This window comes from Odocoileus virginianus, chromosome 7 (assembly GCF_023699985.2).
Source record: "Odocoileus virginianus isolate 20LAN1187 ecotype Illinois chromosome 7, Ovbor_1.2, whole genome shotgun sequence".
In the NCBI taxonomy this organism is placed as follows: domain Eukaryota; kingdom Metazoa; phylum Chordata; class Mammalia; order Artiodactyla; family Cervidae; genus Odocoileus; species Odocoileus virginianus.
The window spans coordinates 60167584-60183311 of NC_069680.1; the positions used below are offsets into that span (position 1 = coordinate 60167584).

The window sequence follows — 15728 nt, forward strand, 5'->3', positions numbered from 1 at the left end:
TTCTCCGCCCTGGAAATGTTTCTTTTTTATTCACTAAAATTCTGGCAACAGTGTGTGTTCTATAGAGATGAGGGGGAAGTATCCAGTTAACTACAGATGACTGGGGCCATGCAAGGATCACAGGATAACCCCAATTCCTCCCACCTCCTGGAGAGAAGCCTCTCTCTTCAAGGTAATGCAAGCATGCTGGGTGAGAGACAGAGCAAACAAGGGGTGGATCCCATCCTTTCTTAGGGCACATGAATTATCCATGCTGGGGAGAGGTTTAGTGTTTGTCATCCCAGAGGCCTTAGGGACACAGTAGCTTTGGTTGGCCAACTTCGCCCCCACAATGCCCTGGAGGGAGCAGGGGAAGGGCCTTGGGAACGCCATGTACTTGCAGCTCTAGTGAGCAGATGCGTTTTGGAAGGCTGAAAGTGGGTGCTCTGCCCTCCTTTCCTCCCGTCTGTGAATAAATAAACTGATGCTTCTTGTGACCCTGCTTCTGCCTGTCACATTGTGAGCTCTGACCTGGGTCTGGGTGATGGTGGTGGGTCCTATGAGAGAGGAGGGAGGACAGACATCCCCTTCTCTGGGCTCAGACCCAGAGTATCTGCAACTGACTCAGGCTCCCTAGGGATTGTTCTGCAACTGCTCAGGCATCAGTTCAGCTCAGTTCAGCCGCTCAGTCGTGTCCAACTCTTTGCGACCCCATGGACTGCAGCATGAGGCCTCCCTGTCCATCACCAACTTCCGGAGCTTGCTCACTCATGTCCATCAAGTCGGTGATGCCATCCAACCAACTCATCCTCTGTCGTCCCCTTCTCCTCCTGCCCTCAATCTTTCCCAGCATCAGGCTCTTTTCCAATGAGTCAGTTCTTCACATTAGGTGGCCAAAATATTGGAGTTTCAGCTTCAGCATCAGTCCTTCCCATGAACATTCAGGACTGACTTCCTTTAGGATGGACTGGTTGGATCTCCTTGCAGTCCAAGGGACTCTCAAGAGTCTTCTCCAACACCACAGTTCAAAAGCATCAATACTTCGGTGTTCAGCTTTCTTTATAGAGCTCATGCTCAGGCATGACGTCCTGTTAATGGTACTTTGGGGAGAAGAGAATGGCCCTGGACACTTGAAACAAACAAGACAAACCTACACAGAACACACTGTGTTCTCTTGGGAAGGGATCAGGGGAGTGGCTTCAATCATACATAGGAGACTCCAGGACATGGACACCAAGCATCAGATGGACAGGCCAGCCTTGCTTTTCACTTCTTCCCAGATGTCTAATTAGGATTCACATTTTTCACTGTGCTCCACCCTAAGCACTGCTTAGGCAGCTGGAGGCAGCTGGAGATGGTCAAAACCAGACAGGCAGGCACTGAAGTCATGCAGGCTCTAGTTGAGAGACAGACTAGTCTCATTTCCTCTTCCAGCCTCAGTTTTGCACCGGTAGAAGGAGTGTGTTATTGTTTAGTAGCTAAGTTGTGTCCGACTCTTGCGACCCCATGGACTATAGCCCGTCAGGCCCCTCTGTCCGTGGGATTTCTCAGGCAAGAATACTGGAGTGGGTTGCCATCTCCTTCTCCAGAGGTATTTCCAACCCAGGGATTCAACTGGCATCTCCTACTTGGCAAGCAGATTCTTTACCAGTGAGCCACCAGGGAAGCCCCAGAAGGGGGATAAGAAATCCTATTCCCAAAGTGTGAGAATTCAGTGAGATGATGCCTAATGATGCCTGTGGCTTCTGCTGCAGAGGGTTTCAGGGAAACAGCTCCTCTCTCTTTTCCCTCCTCTGCCTCTGTCTGAGGGGGAAGGTGATGGAGAAGATTCCACTCACAATGGCTCACTGCCTTGTGTTTGAGAGGGAGACATATGGCAGCCTCTCCTAACACCACACCAGACGCTGTCATGCCTGGGTGTCACATGTGCGGTCGTGGCCCTCGGGTTCAGAGGCCTGCGCTCCGCATCCCCCTCAAATGTCCCAGGCTGGGATGGTGAGGGGCAGATGGGAGCAGCCGGGACCCTCGGCGGCCAAGCTATGGTGAGCCACGCGGCCATTGCGCAGCGGAAGACGGCCGGGCCTGGGGGCCCCGCTGCTCGGGCCCGACTCGGAGGGCAGGCCTGAGTCGCTGGGCTGCACCTCCACGAACGCTCGCGTGCGCAGGAGCCGGCTGGCCCGCTGGGAGTAGGCCTCCCGGTGGCTCCCCCACGGCGGCGCGCAGAGCTGGGCGCGGAAGGCGGCCTGGAAGCCTCGGCGGAAGTTCTCGTTGAAGTAGCCGTAGATGATGGGGTTGGCGCTGCTGTTGAAGAAGGCCAGCCAGTGGGCGAAGGGGAAGGCGTAGGCGGTAACCAGGTGTAGCTGCGGCTCGCTCAGCTGCCCGTAGTCGATGAGGAGCAGCAGCGCCCAGAGCGGCAGCCAGGACAGCGTGAAGAACAGCGCCACCATGACCAGCATGTGCACCACCCGCGCCCTGCGCCGCGCGCCTCTCCCGCCCTCCCCCGCCGCCTCCTCGCCGCCGGCGCCTGCAGGCCCCGGCGCCTGGCACAACTTGCGGGCGATGCGCGCGTACATGACCACGATCAGCGCCAGCGGCGCCAGGTAGATGTGCGAGAAGAGCACGGCCGTGTAGACCTTGCGCATGCCCTTCTCGGGCCAGGCCTCCCAGCATGAGTAGAGCGGGTAGGAGCGGTTGCGGGCGTCCACCATGAAGTGATGCTCCTCGCGCGTGACGGTCAGCGTGACGGCCGAGGGGCACATGATGAGCAGGGCCAGCGCCCAGATAACCGCGATGGTGACCAGCGCCTTCCGCAGGGTCAGCTTCTCGCGGAAGGGGTGCACGATGCAGCGGAACCTGTGACGGAGGAAAGAAAAGCAGGGGGTCTGGGAGGGCCTCAGGGATGAGTGCCAACCCCATGGAGGGCAGAGGGCTGGGGGATGGCGGGGTTGGGGCACTTCACCTCCACCATTGCACCTTAAGCGGTGTCAAAGAAGGCTCGGGTGTTCGTTGACAAGCAAACTGGTTTCTCACCTGTAGGGCAATCAACTCCAAGGTTGGGTAGCCGTGGAACAAGACGAAAGGGCAGGTTTCACAAGAACTGAATCCTGTTCGTGCATTTTGGAGGATAAACTGAGTAGCTGGCAGCTAGCAGTGACTTAGTTGGCAGATTCTGTCCCTGAGTAGGCCGATTGGGTAGGTGTATCAAAGAAAACAAATTTTAGCTGTTTATGGCTTCTCCAGAAAACCTGGGGAGCTCAGATGTGGAGTCTACGTGACAGGCTTTCCCTATGTCATCTTAGCCAGCATCCTTCCAACAGTACCTCCATAGTATAAGACAGTTGTGCACCATTTCCTCCTTAGGATGTTTCAACTGTGATTATTATTACACCCTTACTTTACATATGGGATTCAGAGGTGTTAAGTAACTGGCTCAGGGTCACACATCTAGCTAGTACCAAGGACCAGGCTTGAATACAGATTTGTCTTGCTCCACCATGCCATATAAACTGGCAGCCATAAATCCTCACTGTGCATTAGAATCTCATGAAGCATTTCAAAAAATACATGTACCCAGTTCTCCTGGTCAAAGATGCCCATCTAGTTTAGGAAAGTCACAGGGCAATTTAAGGGCTAAACCTGCACTAGAACACCGCTGACTCCCAGCCAACTGCTCTTTCCACTTCACCAAACTGTCCTGCTCTCCTCCCTGCTATCCTTTTCCGCACCTGACGGCACTTTCCACTTCTCCCACAGCTTGTCTCAAGCCTTATTTTCTCAACCTACCTGACTTTGGCCTCCTGGTTTCATAACATCAAATATTTGAGGAACTGCCAGAAAACAAATAATTCTTAAAGCACATAGTACTGGCTCTAAGTGCAATAGCACTTAATGAATGGAGAAGGATCCTAGGACAGACCAGGAAGCATTCCCAGAGGGGATAGGAACTTGAAGAATACCCAAACACCACTGGGAGACATTGTCATCGTTAACAATGACAACAAAATGAAGACCAATGAAGGAGGACTTCCCCCAAATACCCAGCTAATTAGTGGCCTTGCAGATGGGGACCCAGTTCTATCTCCCCAGCTGCCTTCTTCACTGGGTCACAAAAGACTGGACTTGATGAGGGCAGAAGTGGAGGGATGATGAGGACACTAGATTCTAGGAAGGGTGGAGCTAGTAGTGCCTGAGTTTGGAAGAAGACAAGGAGGAGGGTGTGGGTGTAAAGATGAAATAGAATACTATTAACTGCTGACATATGGTCTCCGTACCAGGTAGTATGTATCAGCTTTACAAACAGAAGTTCCCTGAAGCCTCCCAGCCACCTGGTAGGGTATGGACTATTTGACAGGTGATAAAACGGAGGCTCAACGTAGTTAAATGACTTACCAAAAGGTCATCCATCTAGGCAGCCCTCCAACTTACCTTCCTGCCTCTCTTGCTGTGGGATAAGTACCCTTATTGAAAGGGCTCATGGAGAGGGAGGAGGACCCCCTTGCAACTGCATCAGTTGTGTTGCTTACAAAGCAAACTGCTTGGTCCCTGGCTCCATTCTATTAGCAGACCCACGCTTAACAGAGACTCTGATGGAATCTGAGGCTGAAAGACCAGAAGCAGCAGAAGATGGCGGAGTTGGGGAGTCAGGGACCAGCAAGGAGGTCTCCCGCTCAGGAGACAAGGACTGTCCCCAGGCTCCTCTTAGGGCCCAGGAATGCCTTTTAAAGCTCCTCAGGAGCTGCCTGCAGGTCTTCCAGAAGGAGGTGGCAGTATCCTCTGCAGTCCCCCAATTCTAGAGGGCAGGCAGCCCCACCACCCTTCCCTCTGTGGTTCAGGACCACAGACCACAGAACAGTCCTGGCCTTCTGCAGGCCCGGCAGTGGAAACAGCAGCTAATCCTCATGCTGTGTCCCAGTCAGCCCAGGAGAACCCAGCCAGGAACCCTCTCACCTTTCCACAGCGATGGCTACCAGCGTGAAAACGGAAGCAGACACAGACATGCCCTGCACCAAGCCACTCATCTTGCACGTGGCGTTGTCGAAGGGCCACCCTGCAATGACAGAGGCCACCAGAGTGAGAGACGCCTCATCCACAAAGAGCCAGAGACCTCCAGCCATCCGGGCCAGTCCCCTCTGTGGCTTGTATCTTTCCTCCAGTCGAGCTAGGTTGTCATTCCGCCTCTGCTTACACGCTTCCAGGAGTGAGGAGCTGACCGGCTGGTACCTCTGTGGACAGCCCTGCTAGAGACAGCCTTTATACTGACCAGCAATTTTTCTCCATGAGCTTTAGAACCATCAAGCCCTGCCTGGCTTTCTGCTCCCATAGCCCAACTCCAAGTTTTAGGCCAGTAGTTCTCAAACCTGGCTGCTCACTAGAATCAACTGAGAGCTTGGAGAAGGATCAGTGCCCAGGACCATGCCAGACTAGTTACAAACAGAATCTCTAAGGGTGGGACTCAAACCACCATATTTTCCAAATCGACCCAGGAGATTTAAGTAGCAGCCGAAGTGGAGACCCACTAGGACAGATCCATCCTGACTCACAAGTGGGGAGAGGTATAAGCAGCTCTAGCCCATCGTACCTGATGTCCTCACTCTGATCCCTGAGCTTCTGCTTTCTCATGAGACCTGGGTCCCACCTGCTTTCAGGACTGGTAGCCAGGTTCACATCTTGGCTACCTGAGGCTCTGTGTTGGTAACTACCGGGTGTTTCCAACCCTCTAGGCTTGGGATGGGGAGGGGCAGCTTGTTCTTGTCTGTTATGCCTGTGGACAGGGGTCATCTCCCAAGACTGGGGTCTTCTTTCACCAACAGCCTCTGCCATGTTGATTTTCGGTCTGCACCCTTACGAGGTACCAGGCACTGGCCCACTCAGTCCTTACCACAGCCCCATTACAGTCTCCTTTTTACAGATGTGAAAATGAAGGAGGAGATTAATTTACAATCTCTTTGTCTCTAAATCACTATGAATCAGTGCTGAGAGCTTGATCTGGGTGCCAGGGAGTTTAAATGTCATGGAAAATCAATATTGCTGTAGAGAGCAGATGGAAGATCATGAAAAAATGTTCAAACCTCATTCATAATTAAAAAAACACAAATGATACTTGCGGTGGAGAAACAGGAGCTCTCAGACATCACTGGTGGGAATGCAAATCATTACAGTCCTTCTGGAGGGGAACTAGGCAATGCCTAATTTTTGCACTTGTCTTTTGATCTAACAATCTCACTCTACTCTGAATATACACCTCTGATGACACAAAATACATATGCACAGGGTTATTTATTGTAAGCACTATTGTAACTGCAAAATATCAGAGAAACTCTAAATGCCCACATTAAGAAGTTGTTAAATAAACAACAGTTTATACAGATAAAAAAGGACTGGCAGACACTACTGTAACCAACTAGTGACCTCACCACACTATTGTTAACTGGTGAGTGTGCAAGCGTGTGTGCACACCTTTATGTGTATGCACATGTGCATGTGTGTGTGCATGCATATGTTTGTGTGTGTTTTGGGAAGAAGATGCACGGCCTCTGTTCAGCATCCCTGAAAGAACCTGTGATTCAGCCATGATTAAAGACCCCACCAGGCTTAGCCAGAGGACAGTCAAGGGGAAAGTGACAGCCCTGGCTTCACTTTCTGGGTTTGTGAGTCCCCCAACCTCACATCAGCTGTGGTGTGTGGCATTGTGTGCTCAGTCATGTCCGACTCTTTGTGATCCCATGGACTGTAGCCTGCCAGGCTCCACTGTCCATGGGATTCTCCAGGCAATAATACTGGAGTGGGTTGTCATTTCCTCCTCCAGGGGAGCTTCCCAACCCCAGGGATAGAATCTCCATCTCCTGTATCTCCTGCATTCCAGGCAGATGCTTTATTGCTGAGCCACGTGGGAAGCCCAAATGGCTGGCATAAGGGAGAGCATCCTTGGGTGGGCTTGAACCACTAGCCTTTCAGTTAACAGCCCAACGTGCTAACCAACTATACCACAGAGACACCAAAGTCACTCCAAATGGGGCTGTCCAGGCTCTGAATCCTGTTTCTGGGAGCTCTGAGCTCAGAAGCTGCAGGCAGAGGCCTCTAGGGGTCTCCCTAGCTCTGGAAACTAGTCCTTCCCACCTAGACTCTGCGGCGCCTTACTCTGAAACAAGAAAAGTGAATCCTGGGAGAAGGTAGATGATAGTGGGATCCTCCTGACATTTCTAGATACTAGGCAGGAATTTAGAAGTCCAGTGGCCTAGTGCTGCTTGAATCCCTCTACCAGATCCCTGCTAAACAGCCAGCCAGTCCCTACTTAGACACTCCCAGTGCCAGGGAGCACAATACCTGTAGGCAGGAACCCTTTGGTGGAGAACATCTCAAATTAGCTTTTAGGTTCCTATTCAGAGGAAACCTGCCTCCTTACCACTTCTTCCTGCTGGTTCTAGTTCTGCCCAGAACTAGATGGAAGCTCCCTGGGAGAGTAGGACTGAAAGGTGCAGTGGTTAGAAATACAGATGTGAGAATGTGGGACTTGACACTTAGTTGTGTAAACTACAGAACCGCCCCTTAATCACTCTGAGCCTCAGTTTCCTCATCCATCAATTGGGGATAACAATAATGCATACTTCATTGGATTGTTGTGAGGATTAGTTAAAATAATGCAGGGAGAATAAGTCACACAAAGCCTGGAACAAAGCAAATGATTAATTCATTGTATCTGTTATTTCTAGTCTAATCCCTCAGCCATAAGACTGGAGAGTTTGAGACAATGGCACCTTGGCCAGGAGATCAGGCCAGCCGTGATTTCAGGGGAAAGCTGCCTCCATTGCCTCTACTCACCAGTGATGAGGTTGTCCACAAGGGTGGTGGGCATGCAGAAGATGCCCACCAGCAGGTCACTGATGGCCAGGTTGAGGATAAACATGTTGGTGACAGTGCGCATGTGCCGGTTCTTGAGCACGATGAAGCAGACCAGGGTATTGCCCACCATGCAGAGGAGGAAGATGAGTACATAGGCCACAATGAACATGGCAGCCACCGGGGAGGAGTGCTGGTAGTAGGAGGAGAAGGTGAGGTTTGCAGCCGGGGTGGCCTCAGCATCACTCCCATTCTCGCTTGGGGGCCAGCTGCTGTTGGAAGGCTGGGAGGGCTCCCCTAGGTGCAAAGGAGCACATAGGTCAGGATCTTAGGTGAAGAAGAGATGACTGACTTCTCACCACTGGGAGATCCTTCTGTGCTCCAGACCCTGACCATGCCCAGCATCCGGGCATGAGCTCAACTCCAACTGCAACTGGATTCACCGATCTAAGGCTTTCAGCACAGCCACTCAGACCCTGACCTCACACCTCCCAACCCCCTTGTCCACCTCTCGTGTCATTTCCCAATGTTGGTCACTCTCCATTTGCACACAGTCCCACTGTGCTGCATCCAGGCCCCATACTTCTCAGCCCTGCTCTCTGCCCCACAGGCTGACCTCTCAGGAACCTATGTCAGCCAGGTTCCCTTGCTCTCTGGGTCTTTTTTTTTTTTTTAATTGGAGTACAGTTCATTTACAGTGTTGAGTTTCTGCTGTATAGCAAAAGTGAGTCAGTTATACATATATACATGCATATATATATATATATATATATATATCCACTCTTTTTTTAGATTCTATTCTCTGCCTTCTGGTTTTTTAACTGGATTTCAGCCAATGGGAGGCACTGAAGGAGATTGAAGGAGTGGGGGAGAGAGAGGTCAGGGTGTTCATCTCCTGCTTTCCTCCCTGCCTGGACCAGGCCTGCCCATGGGGCTGTCTTTATGGGTGCAGCTCTGTCTGGGTCACTCCTCTTCCACAGCTCCAGTTCCTGCAGGGCTGCAATAACAAGGCTCCCCTCTGCAGCGACAGCTGCCTGTGACTGCCAGTCCCTGTGTGCATCACCATCCCATGCTGGTTCTCTTGCCCTCCTCTCCCTGCTCTCAAGTCTCTCTACCAAACTGTCTTCAGTTAAACCCTTCCTGAGTGCACCACCTGTTTTCCTCTGGGATCCTGACTATTACACCCTCAATATCTTTGATGTCCCTCCTCCTCATTGCCACAGACTTTAGCTGTGGAAGACGGAAAGGGGACTCTGAACCAGGGCTGAGGATCAAAGGCTCACATTCAATTCTTCAGACCATCCAAAGCCAAGGCCGCCACCCATCCTTCACCTTCACCCATCGTGGTATCAGCTGCTTCATTTGCACAGCTTCTAGCCAAGAGTTTCCATATTCCTGGGCTTCCCTGGTGGCTCAGATGGTAAAGAATCTGCCTGCAATGTAGAAGACTCAGGTTCAATCCCTGGGATGGGAAGATCCACTGAAGAAGGGCAAGGCAACCCACTCCAGTATTCTTGCCTGGAGAATCCCATGGACAGAGGAGCCCAGCAGGATATAGGGGTCACCAAGAGTCGGACATGACTGAGCAACTAACATTTTCACTTTTCCATGTCTGTTATTTGATCCAATCCTTCCTGCTATCTCATGAGGTAAATAGGTTAGGTATTAACTCCATTTGAAACGGCAGGACTGTGACCAGAGGGGTTCCCAGACTCGCTCAGGAGAACACTAGTCTCTGCAGCTGAGCTGGTGTGGTTCTGTGTCTCTAATGTGTCTCGGGCTTCAGAGGGTTTCTCCAGGCACCTGCGGAAGGAGCAGCTGAGTGTCCAACCACAGCTCTTCTGGGGAGTCATTAGTTGTGGTGACTCATGATATTGTCTTGTAAACTCTCCTCCTGCTGTCCTCTGGGACTGAATGGGGCCCGTTCAGGAGATGGGGAGTCTCTGGGGCGTCTTCTTTTGCATACAGAGCTCAGCCACTGGCCTGGAGGCCCACAGGAGGCTCGGGACCAGAGACTAGAAAGACTCTGGGGGAAGAACAGCCAATAAGCTGGCACGGTGGGGCCACAGGGACCAGCAGGCGCAGGGGGCGCTCGGGGGGACGAAGGGTCTGCCGGTGCAGGAGGAGATGCTGGGAGTCTCGGGCGCACAGGGCGAGGAGGAAACGATACTACTCTGCCTAGGCCCCCCAGGGGCATCCGGTTATACCCAGACATCTTTATGTTAATAACAAACATGTACACGAGAGAATGTAAGAGTGAACGGATATAACAGTGCATAGTTTAATGGACCACGATAAGAGAGAAGAGTAAGAAGAACCTCCAAGCGTACATTATTCACTTTCAACAGTTGCCATCTCAAGGCCAATCTTGCTTCATCCATACCCACACCTCTCCTTGGATGACTTTGAAGCACAATCACTTCTCTTTCATTCACAAATATTTCAGATTTTTCTAAAAAACAGGACTCAAAAAAATCCATAACCCAGTATCAAAATTAACCATTGTGTTAATTATCAATTATCCAGCATTTAAAATTTGCTTATTGTTAGATTTTTTTTTTCATTGTTAGATTTTTTAACTAATTTATTTTTTACTGAAGGATTTACAGAATTTTTTAAATAACTGGTTTGTCTGGGTGAGGATCCAAATGAGATTTCCATTTCTATTATGTATTATTATGTGGCAAACCACCCCGAAATCTACTGACATGGCACTGTGGTTTCATCATCTGAGTGGCCCTTCTGCAGGTCTCTCTTGGGATTATATAAATGTCTGGGTCATTTGTCTGTAGACTATCTTGCAGACTGGATTTCACTGATTGCCCCCTCTTGATGTCATTTTACACGTTCTGCTCTCTGTCTGCTGTATTTCCTGTAAATGACAATTAGATCTAGAGGCTTGATCTGATTATGTCTGGTGGACTCTCTCTCTCTCTCTCTCTCTCTCTCTCTCGCTCTCTTTTTTTTTTTGGCTGCAGCTTTCAGAATCCTGGGCTGCAGTAGTGAAAACCTGGAATCTTAACCACTAGGCCACCAGGGAACTCCCTGCTGGTCTCTTTCTTAATACTAAGGTTGAACAGTGGGCTTAAGTGATGTCAGCTTGATCCCTCCTCTCTCAAGTTCCCCATTAGCTTTTCACCAATGTTTTCAGCAGGAGCCACTAACAGTTATTGCCTAGACTCCTCACTGCATCTCAAATACAACCCAAACTCCTTACTGCATGGTCTGATTCCTGTTACCATCGATCTGACCTCACCCCCCTGCCACCTTCCCCTTTGTTCTTTTGCTCTGGTCCCCTCCTGATACCTCCAACGCACTCTTAACGCCTTTATCTCTTAATAGCCCCTCTGCCCTTTCCCTTCCTTTAGCGTTCAGCTTAAATGCTGCCTTCTTGGAGAAGCATGTCCTGATTATTTAATTTAGGTGCCCACTATTATCTCTCATAGTATCTTGCTTATTTTCTTCCATCTGCCAATATTTTCTTTGCTTCCAGGTTTATTGGATCTTTTTTTCCCCTCCAGCTTTGAAAATCAGCTCCTGGAGAGGAAGGATCTTTTCTTTCTCATTGATGGGAAGATATCCTCAGCATCTCAGCAGGGCTTAATCATTGTGTTAATAAATGGCTTACTAAATGGTTGTTAAGTGGATAAATACGTGTATGAAGAGAAAAAGGAAGGAAAGGCGGATCCTGATGTCAGGTGACAGGGTCCTGCTCAAGGCTGGCATTGCTAGTGTTGAGGGGCCTTTTCCAGGATCCTCTGGAAAGAACTCCCATCACAGTCTGTTGGAAGCCTCCTTAGTTAACTCACTCTTGCTAAGCCTCAAAATCGACCTGAATAACTTGGGGAAATCTGTGGGTGTGGATGAGTAGAGGAAATTGTCAAAACCTGCTCAACTAAATTCTAGCCTGTGTGTTTGCCCCACTGCCTTTCACTGGGTTTCAAGGGACTGCTTAGTGAGCTCACATTCCAAAGGCTGGCCCTAAGAAGTGTCTGCGAGTAACCCTGCCCATCCCTGGACCGTTGGCTGAGCCTGAGCATCAGTCTCTACACTTAGGACAGTTTCCAGCACTGTAGACTGATTTATTCTCAATTTATTTAAACTCCTTCCTATTTCTGGCAATTCCCCTGGCTGGTGGTGAGATGGGTTGGAGGCAAGCAGGCCTCCCACCCCATCTGGACCCCATACCAGAAGCTGGAGACCTCATTAACACCTGGACTTGTCCTTCTGGGGATCTGCCTGGTACCCTTGTGGATACATTACAGCCTGTGAAAATTTCATCTGTTGGACCCAATTATGCCATTCCCCTTTCCTCCAGGGAATTCTGATGATCTCAGAGATTACGCTCTGAGCCACTGAAAGTCTTGGGGCAGAGAAGATGAGGAAGCCCTGGTTCTCAGTGTGTGGTCCCTGACCAGCAGCATCAGCGCCACCTGGGACTTGCTAGAAATGCAGATTCTCAGGAATCACCCCTGATCTAGGGAACCAGAAACGCAGGTATCTCTGTTTTAACGTGTCTTCCCCATGATTCCAATGGACACTCCAGTCTGGGAACCACAGAGCTGAAGGTCTTAGACCAAAGACCCTGGAGGTAGTGGATGCACACAGACTGGTAAGTCCCAGCTCTCTTTTCTCCTGACTTCAGGCAATAGACAGAATATTTGTGTCTCCTCAAAATTTATATCCAGTGTGATGGTATTTGGAAGTAGGACCTTCAGGAGACATAGCTGACCCTTGAAAAATGCATGGGGTGGTTCAGGGCTCTGACTCCTGTACAGTCAAAAATCCAAATGTGACTTTAAATTCAGCTCAGTCTGCCCTGAATATAAATTTACAGTCAGCCCTGAATCCACATCCATGGATTCAACAAGCCACAGATCGTGTACTACAGTAGTATGCATCTATTGGAAAAAAATCTGTGTATAAATGAAGCAGTGCAGTTCAGACCTGTGTTGTTCAAGGGTCAACTCTAATTAGGTCACGAGGACAATCTCTCATGAATGGGATGAGTGCCTTTATTTTAAAAAGACCGCAGAGAGCTCCCTTGTCCCTTCCACCACATAAGGACACAGGAAGCTGTGTAAAAACCAACAAGAGGATCCTCTATGCCAGAATACCACAGTGGGTAACCTTTCTCCTCTCCAGCGGATCTTCCCAACCTAGGGATCAAACCCAGGTCTCCTGCATTGCAGGCAGATTCTTTACCAGCTGAGCCACAAGGGAAACCCAAAATGGAGATAAGCTCACACTTACTGGAAAGAGTGAGATAATATGTGAAGAAAACTTGACACAATGTGGGACACACAACACTCAATATGTGTTAACTCAGCAGTAGCTGAGCTGATGGTATTAAACTGCACAGTGGATCAGAGAATATTTTATAATACTCTTGTTGTGGGCCTCCCTGAAAAGCCGGGAAGATGTGTGAGAGAGAAGGCAACACCAAAATGAAGGTTCAGAGCATGGAATCCAGCTGGGTGCTCCACCAAGGTCACAGCTCTCCTACTAATAACTGCATCGTTAGCGCCACCTACTGGTCTGCCCTGGTACCACATGGAGCTCAGCCCTAGATTAGAAACCTAGTCATACCATATGACCAACCTAGACAGCGTATTAAAAAGCAGAGACATTACTTTGCCAACAAAGGTACGTCTAGTCAAAGCTATGGATTTTCCAGTGGTCATGTATGGATGTGACAGTTGGACTATAAAGAAAGCTGAGCGCCGAAGAATTCATGCTTTTGAACCGTGGTGTTGGAGAAGACTCTTGACAAGAGTCCCTTGGACTGCAAGGAGATCCAACCAGTCCATCCTAAAGGATATCAATCCTGAATATTCATTGGAAGGACTGATGCTGAAGCTGAAACTCCAATACTTTGGCCACCTGATGCGAAGAACTGACTCATTTGAAAAGACCCTGGTGCTGGGAAAGGTTGAAGGCGGGAGGAGAAAGGGACGATAGAGGATGAGATGGTTGGATGGCATCACTGACTCAATGGACATGAGTTTGAGTAAGCTCTGGGAGTTGGTGATGGACAGGGAAGCCTGGCATGCTGCAGTCCATGGGGTTGCAAAGAGTCAGACACAACTGAGTGACTGAACTATACCATTCAGCGCCCACTTCCTGAGAGCCTCAGGGTGAACACAGCCTGACCCACTGAAGAACACAACACAGCACAGTACAAACAGCTAATAAATACATGAAACGAAAAGTTCATTTGTAATTAAAGAAATGCAATTTGAAAAGAACACTGGGTAAGCATGCCATCAACCAGACTGGCAGAGAGGAAAAGCGCTTGGTGACACCAGAGGGTGGCTGTGCAATGTGGGGGTTGGAAGGACACACATCAGCTCAGCCTTTGCAAACAGGGCACATCCATCCAGCACCCTGATCCAAGACGCACTCCTAGAGCCAGCCAGTCCATTTTTAGGGATTTACTTAAGAAATAGAACAAGTTCTAATGGTGGCAGGATAATGCTGACCAAGGTGGTAATGGTTACAAAATAGTAGGTAGAAGCATTATAAACTGTGTTGCATATAAAAGTGTGTGTGTGTTTGTGAACAAATGACCAAAAAAAAAAAAACAAACAAAAGACGTTAACAGTGTGTAACAGAGTGTGTTTTAAGTATTTCTTTTTCCTTTGCACTAACTTGAGATCTAACCTTTCTAATCAGAAGGAAGCTCTGATAAATATGATTAAAATATTTACGACAGCAGTGGTTCTCAACTCTGACAGCGCCGCTGGCAGCATTTCTGGGGACATGGAAAGCAGAACCCACCTGGATTTCCAAGAAATTTCTGGGTCCTGCACTGGAGGGAAACCAGCTAGCTTGCTCCTCTCTCTGGCAGCCTTCCCCTGCGTGGGCCACTTCCCCACAGGTCACCCACCACCAGGTAGTGTGAGCAGACATCCTCCCCGCCTCTGGCCTCCCTCAGCCACGGAGCTCCCAGGCTGGGCAGGCAGCTGTGGAGGCTGCCAGAGGCTCTGAGGAAGCTGCTAGACGGGCTGGGCTGGGAGCGGGGTGGGAACCATGCCCTCTGCCGACTCACTGCACAGCACACCACCAGCCAAGGCCCAGTGGGGAAGGCCTGAGAGGGACTACTGCCCAGGTGATCCAGCAACTCTGCAGGAGGACGGACAGACTGCAGTGTCTGTCTGTGGCCCTCAGAGACCCTCCAGGCCCTATTTTTGGTCCAACCACCCAAGAATACCTCCTTCTGCCCTCCAGTCAGTATCCAGTCAGTCAGTGACCCTTGCTTAATAAGACCTCACAAGGACACAGCTTCTAGGCCAACTCTGAGTGACAGAAAGTTCTTCCTACTGTTGAGTTGTCTTACTGCAACTTGTCCCCCACCTGTTCCAGTTCTGCTCCTTGAACAAGAATAGGACCCTGTCCTCAAGGTCATCCCCCTCTCCCGGCCTTTTTTCCCCACTCTGAACATCTCAGGGTCTTTTCAGTAAGTGGGAGTCAGTTGGTTTTTATCTCCCCAGAAACCTTCCTCAATATTACAAGCCAGATCTCCTCTATTTGAACTATATGCAATTGATTTTTTTGGACCTAAATTCAGGTCTTTGCAATTCACTTTACATTTCGTTTTCTTGGTTTTGATCCAGTGTTCCAGAATGTTAAGATACCCTAATTTAAATTTTGAACCTGCTGCTATGTGGGTGTTATGGCTCTTATCCACAGATTTGATGAGCATGCCTTTTATTTTCCCTCTCAATTATTTGACATCAATGTCAAGGTCAAAGTCTGAGGGACCTCTAAGCTGCATTAAAGTTAATAAAAAGTCTTGTCATCAGCCCTCCAGCCCCCTTGCCACAGCTCAGTTCACAGGGCTCTCATGAGAGATCTTAGCAGGGTCCTGCTGAAATCTTGTAATTCATCTTTCTACCTCTTAGAAACCCAGT

The 15728-nt window shown here is 49.7% G+C and overlaps 1 protein-coding gene across 1 annotated transcript; it reads right to left on the reverse strand.

Moving 5' to 3' along the window:
- Nucleotides 1-9157, reverse strand: NPFFR1 (neuropeptide FF receptor 1). The gene is made up of 4 exons (XM_020877414.2): nucleotides 9148-9157; nucleotides 7798-8112; nucleotides 4927-5026; nucleotides 1-2832 (listed from the first exon to the last, which is right to left on the reverse strand). The coding sequence occupies exons 1-4, from the start codon at nucleotides 9155-9157 to the stop codon at nucleotides 1953-1955; spliced, it is 1305 nt and encodes a 434-aa protein (XP_020733073.2). The 3' UTR covers nucleotides 1-1952.
- Between the last annotated feature and the right edge of the window lie 6571 nt (nucleotides 9158-15728).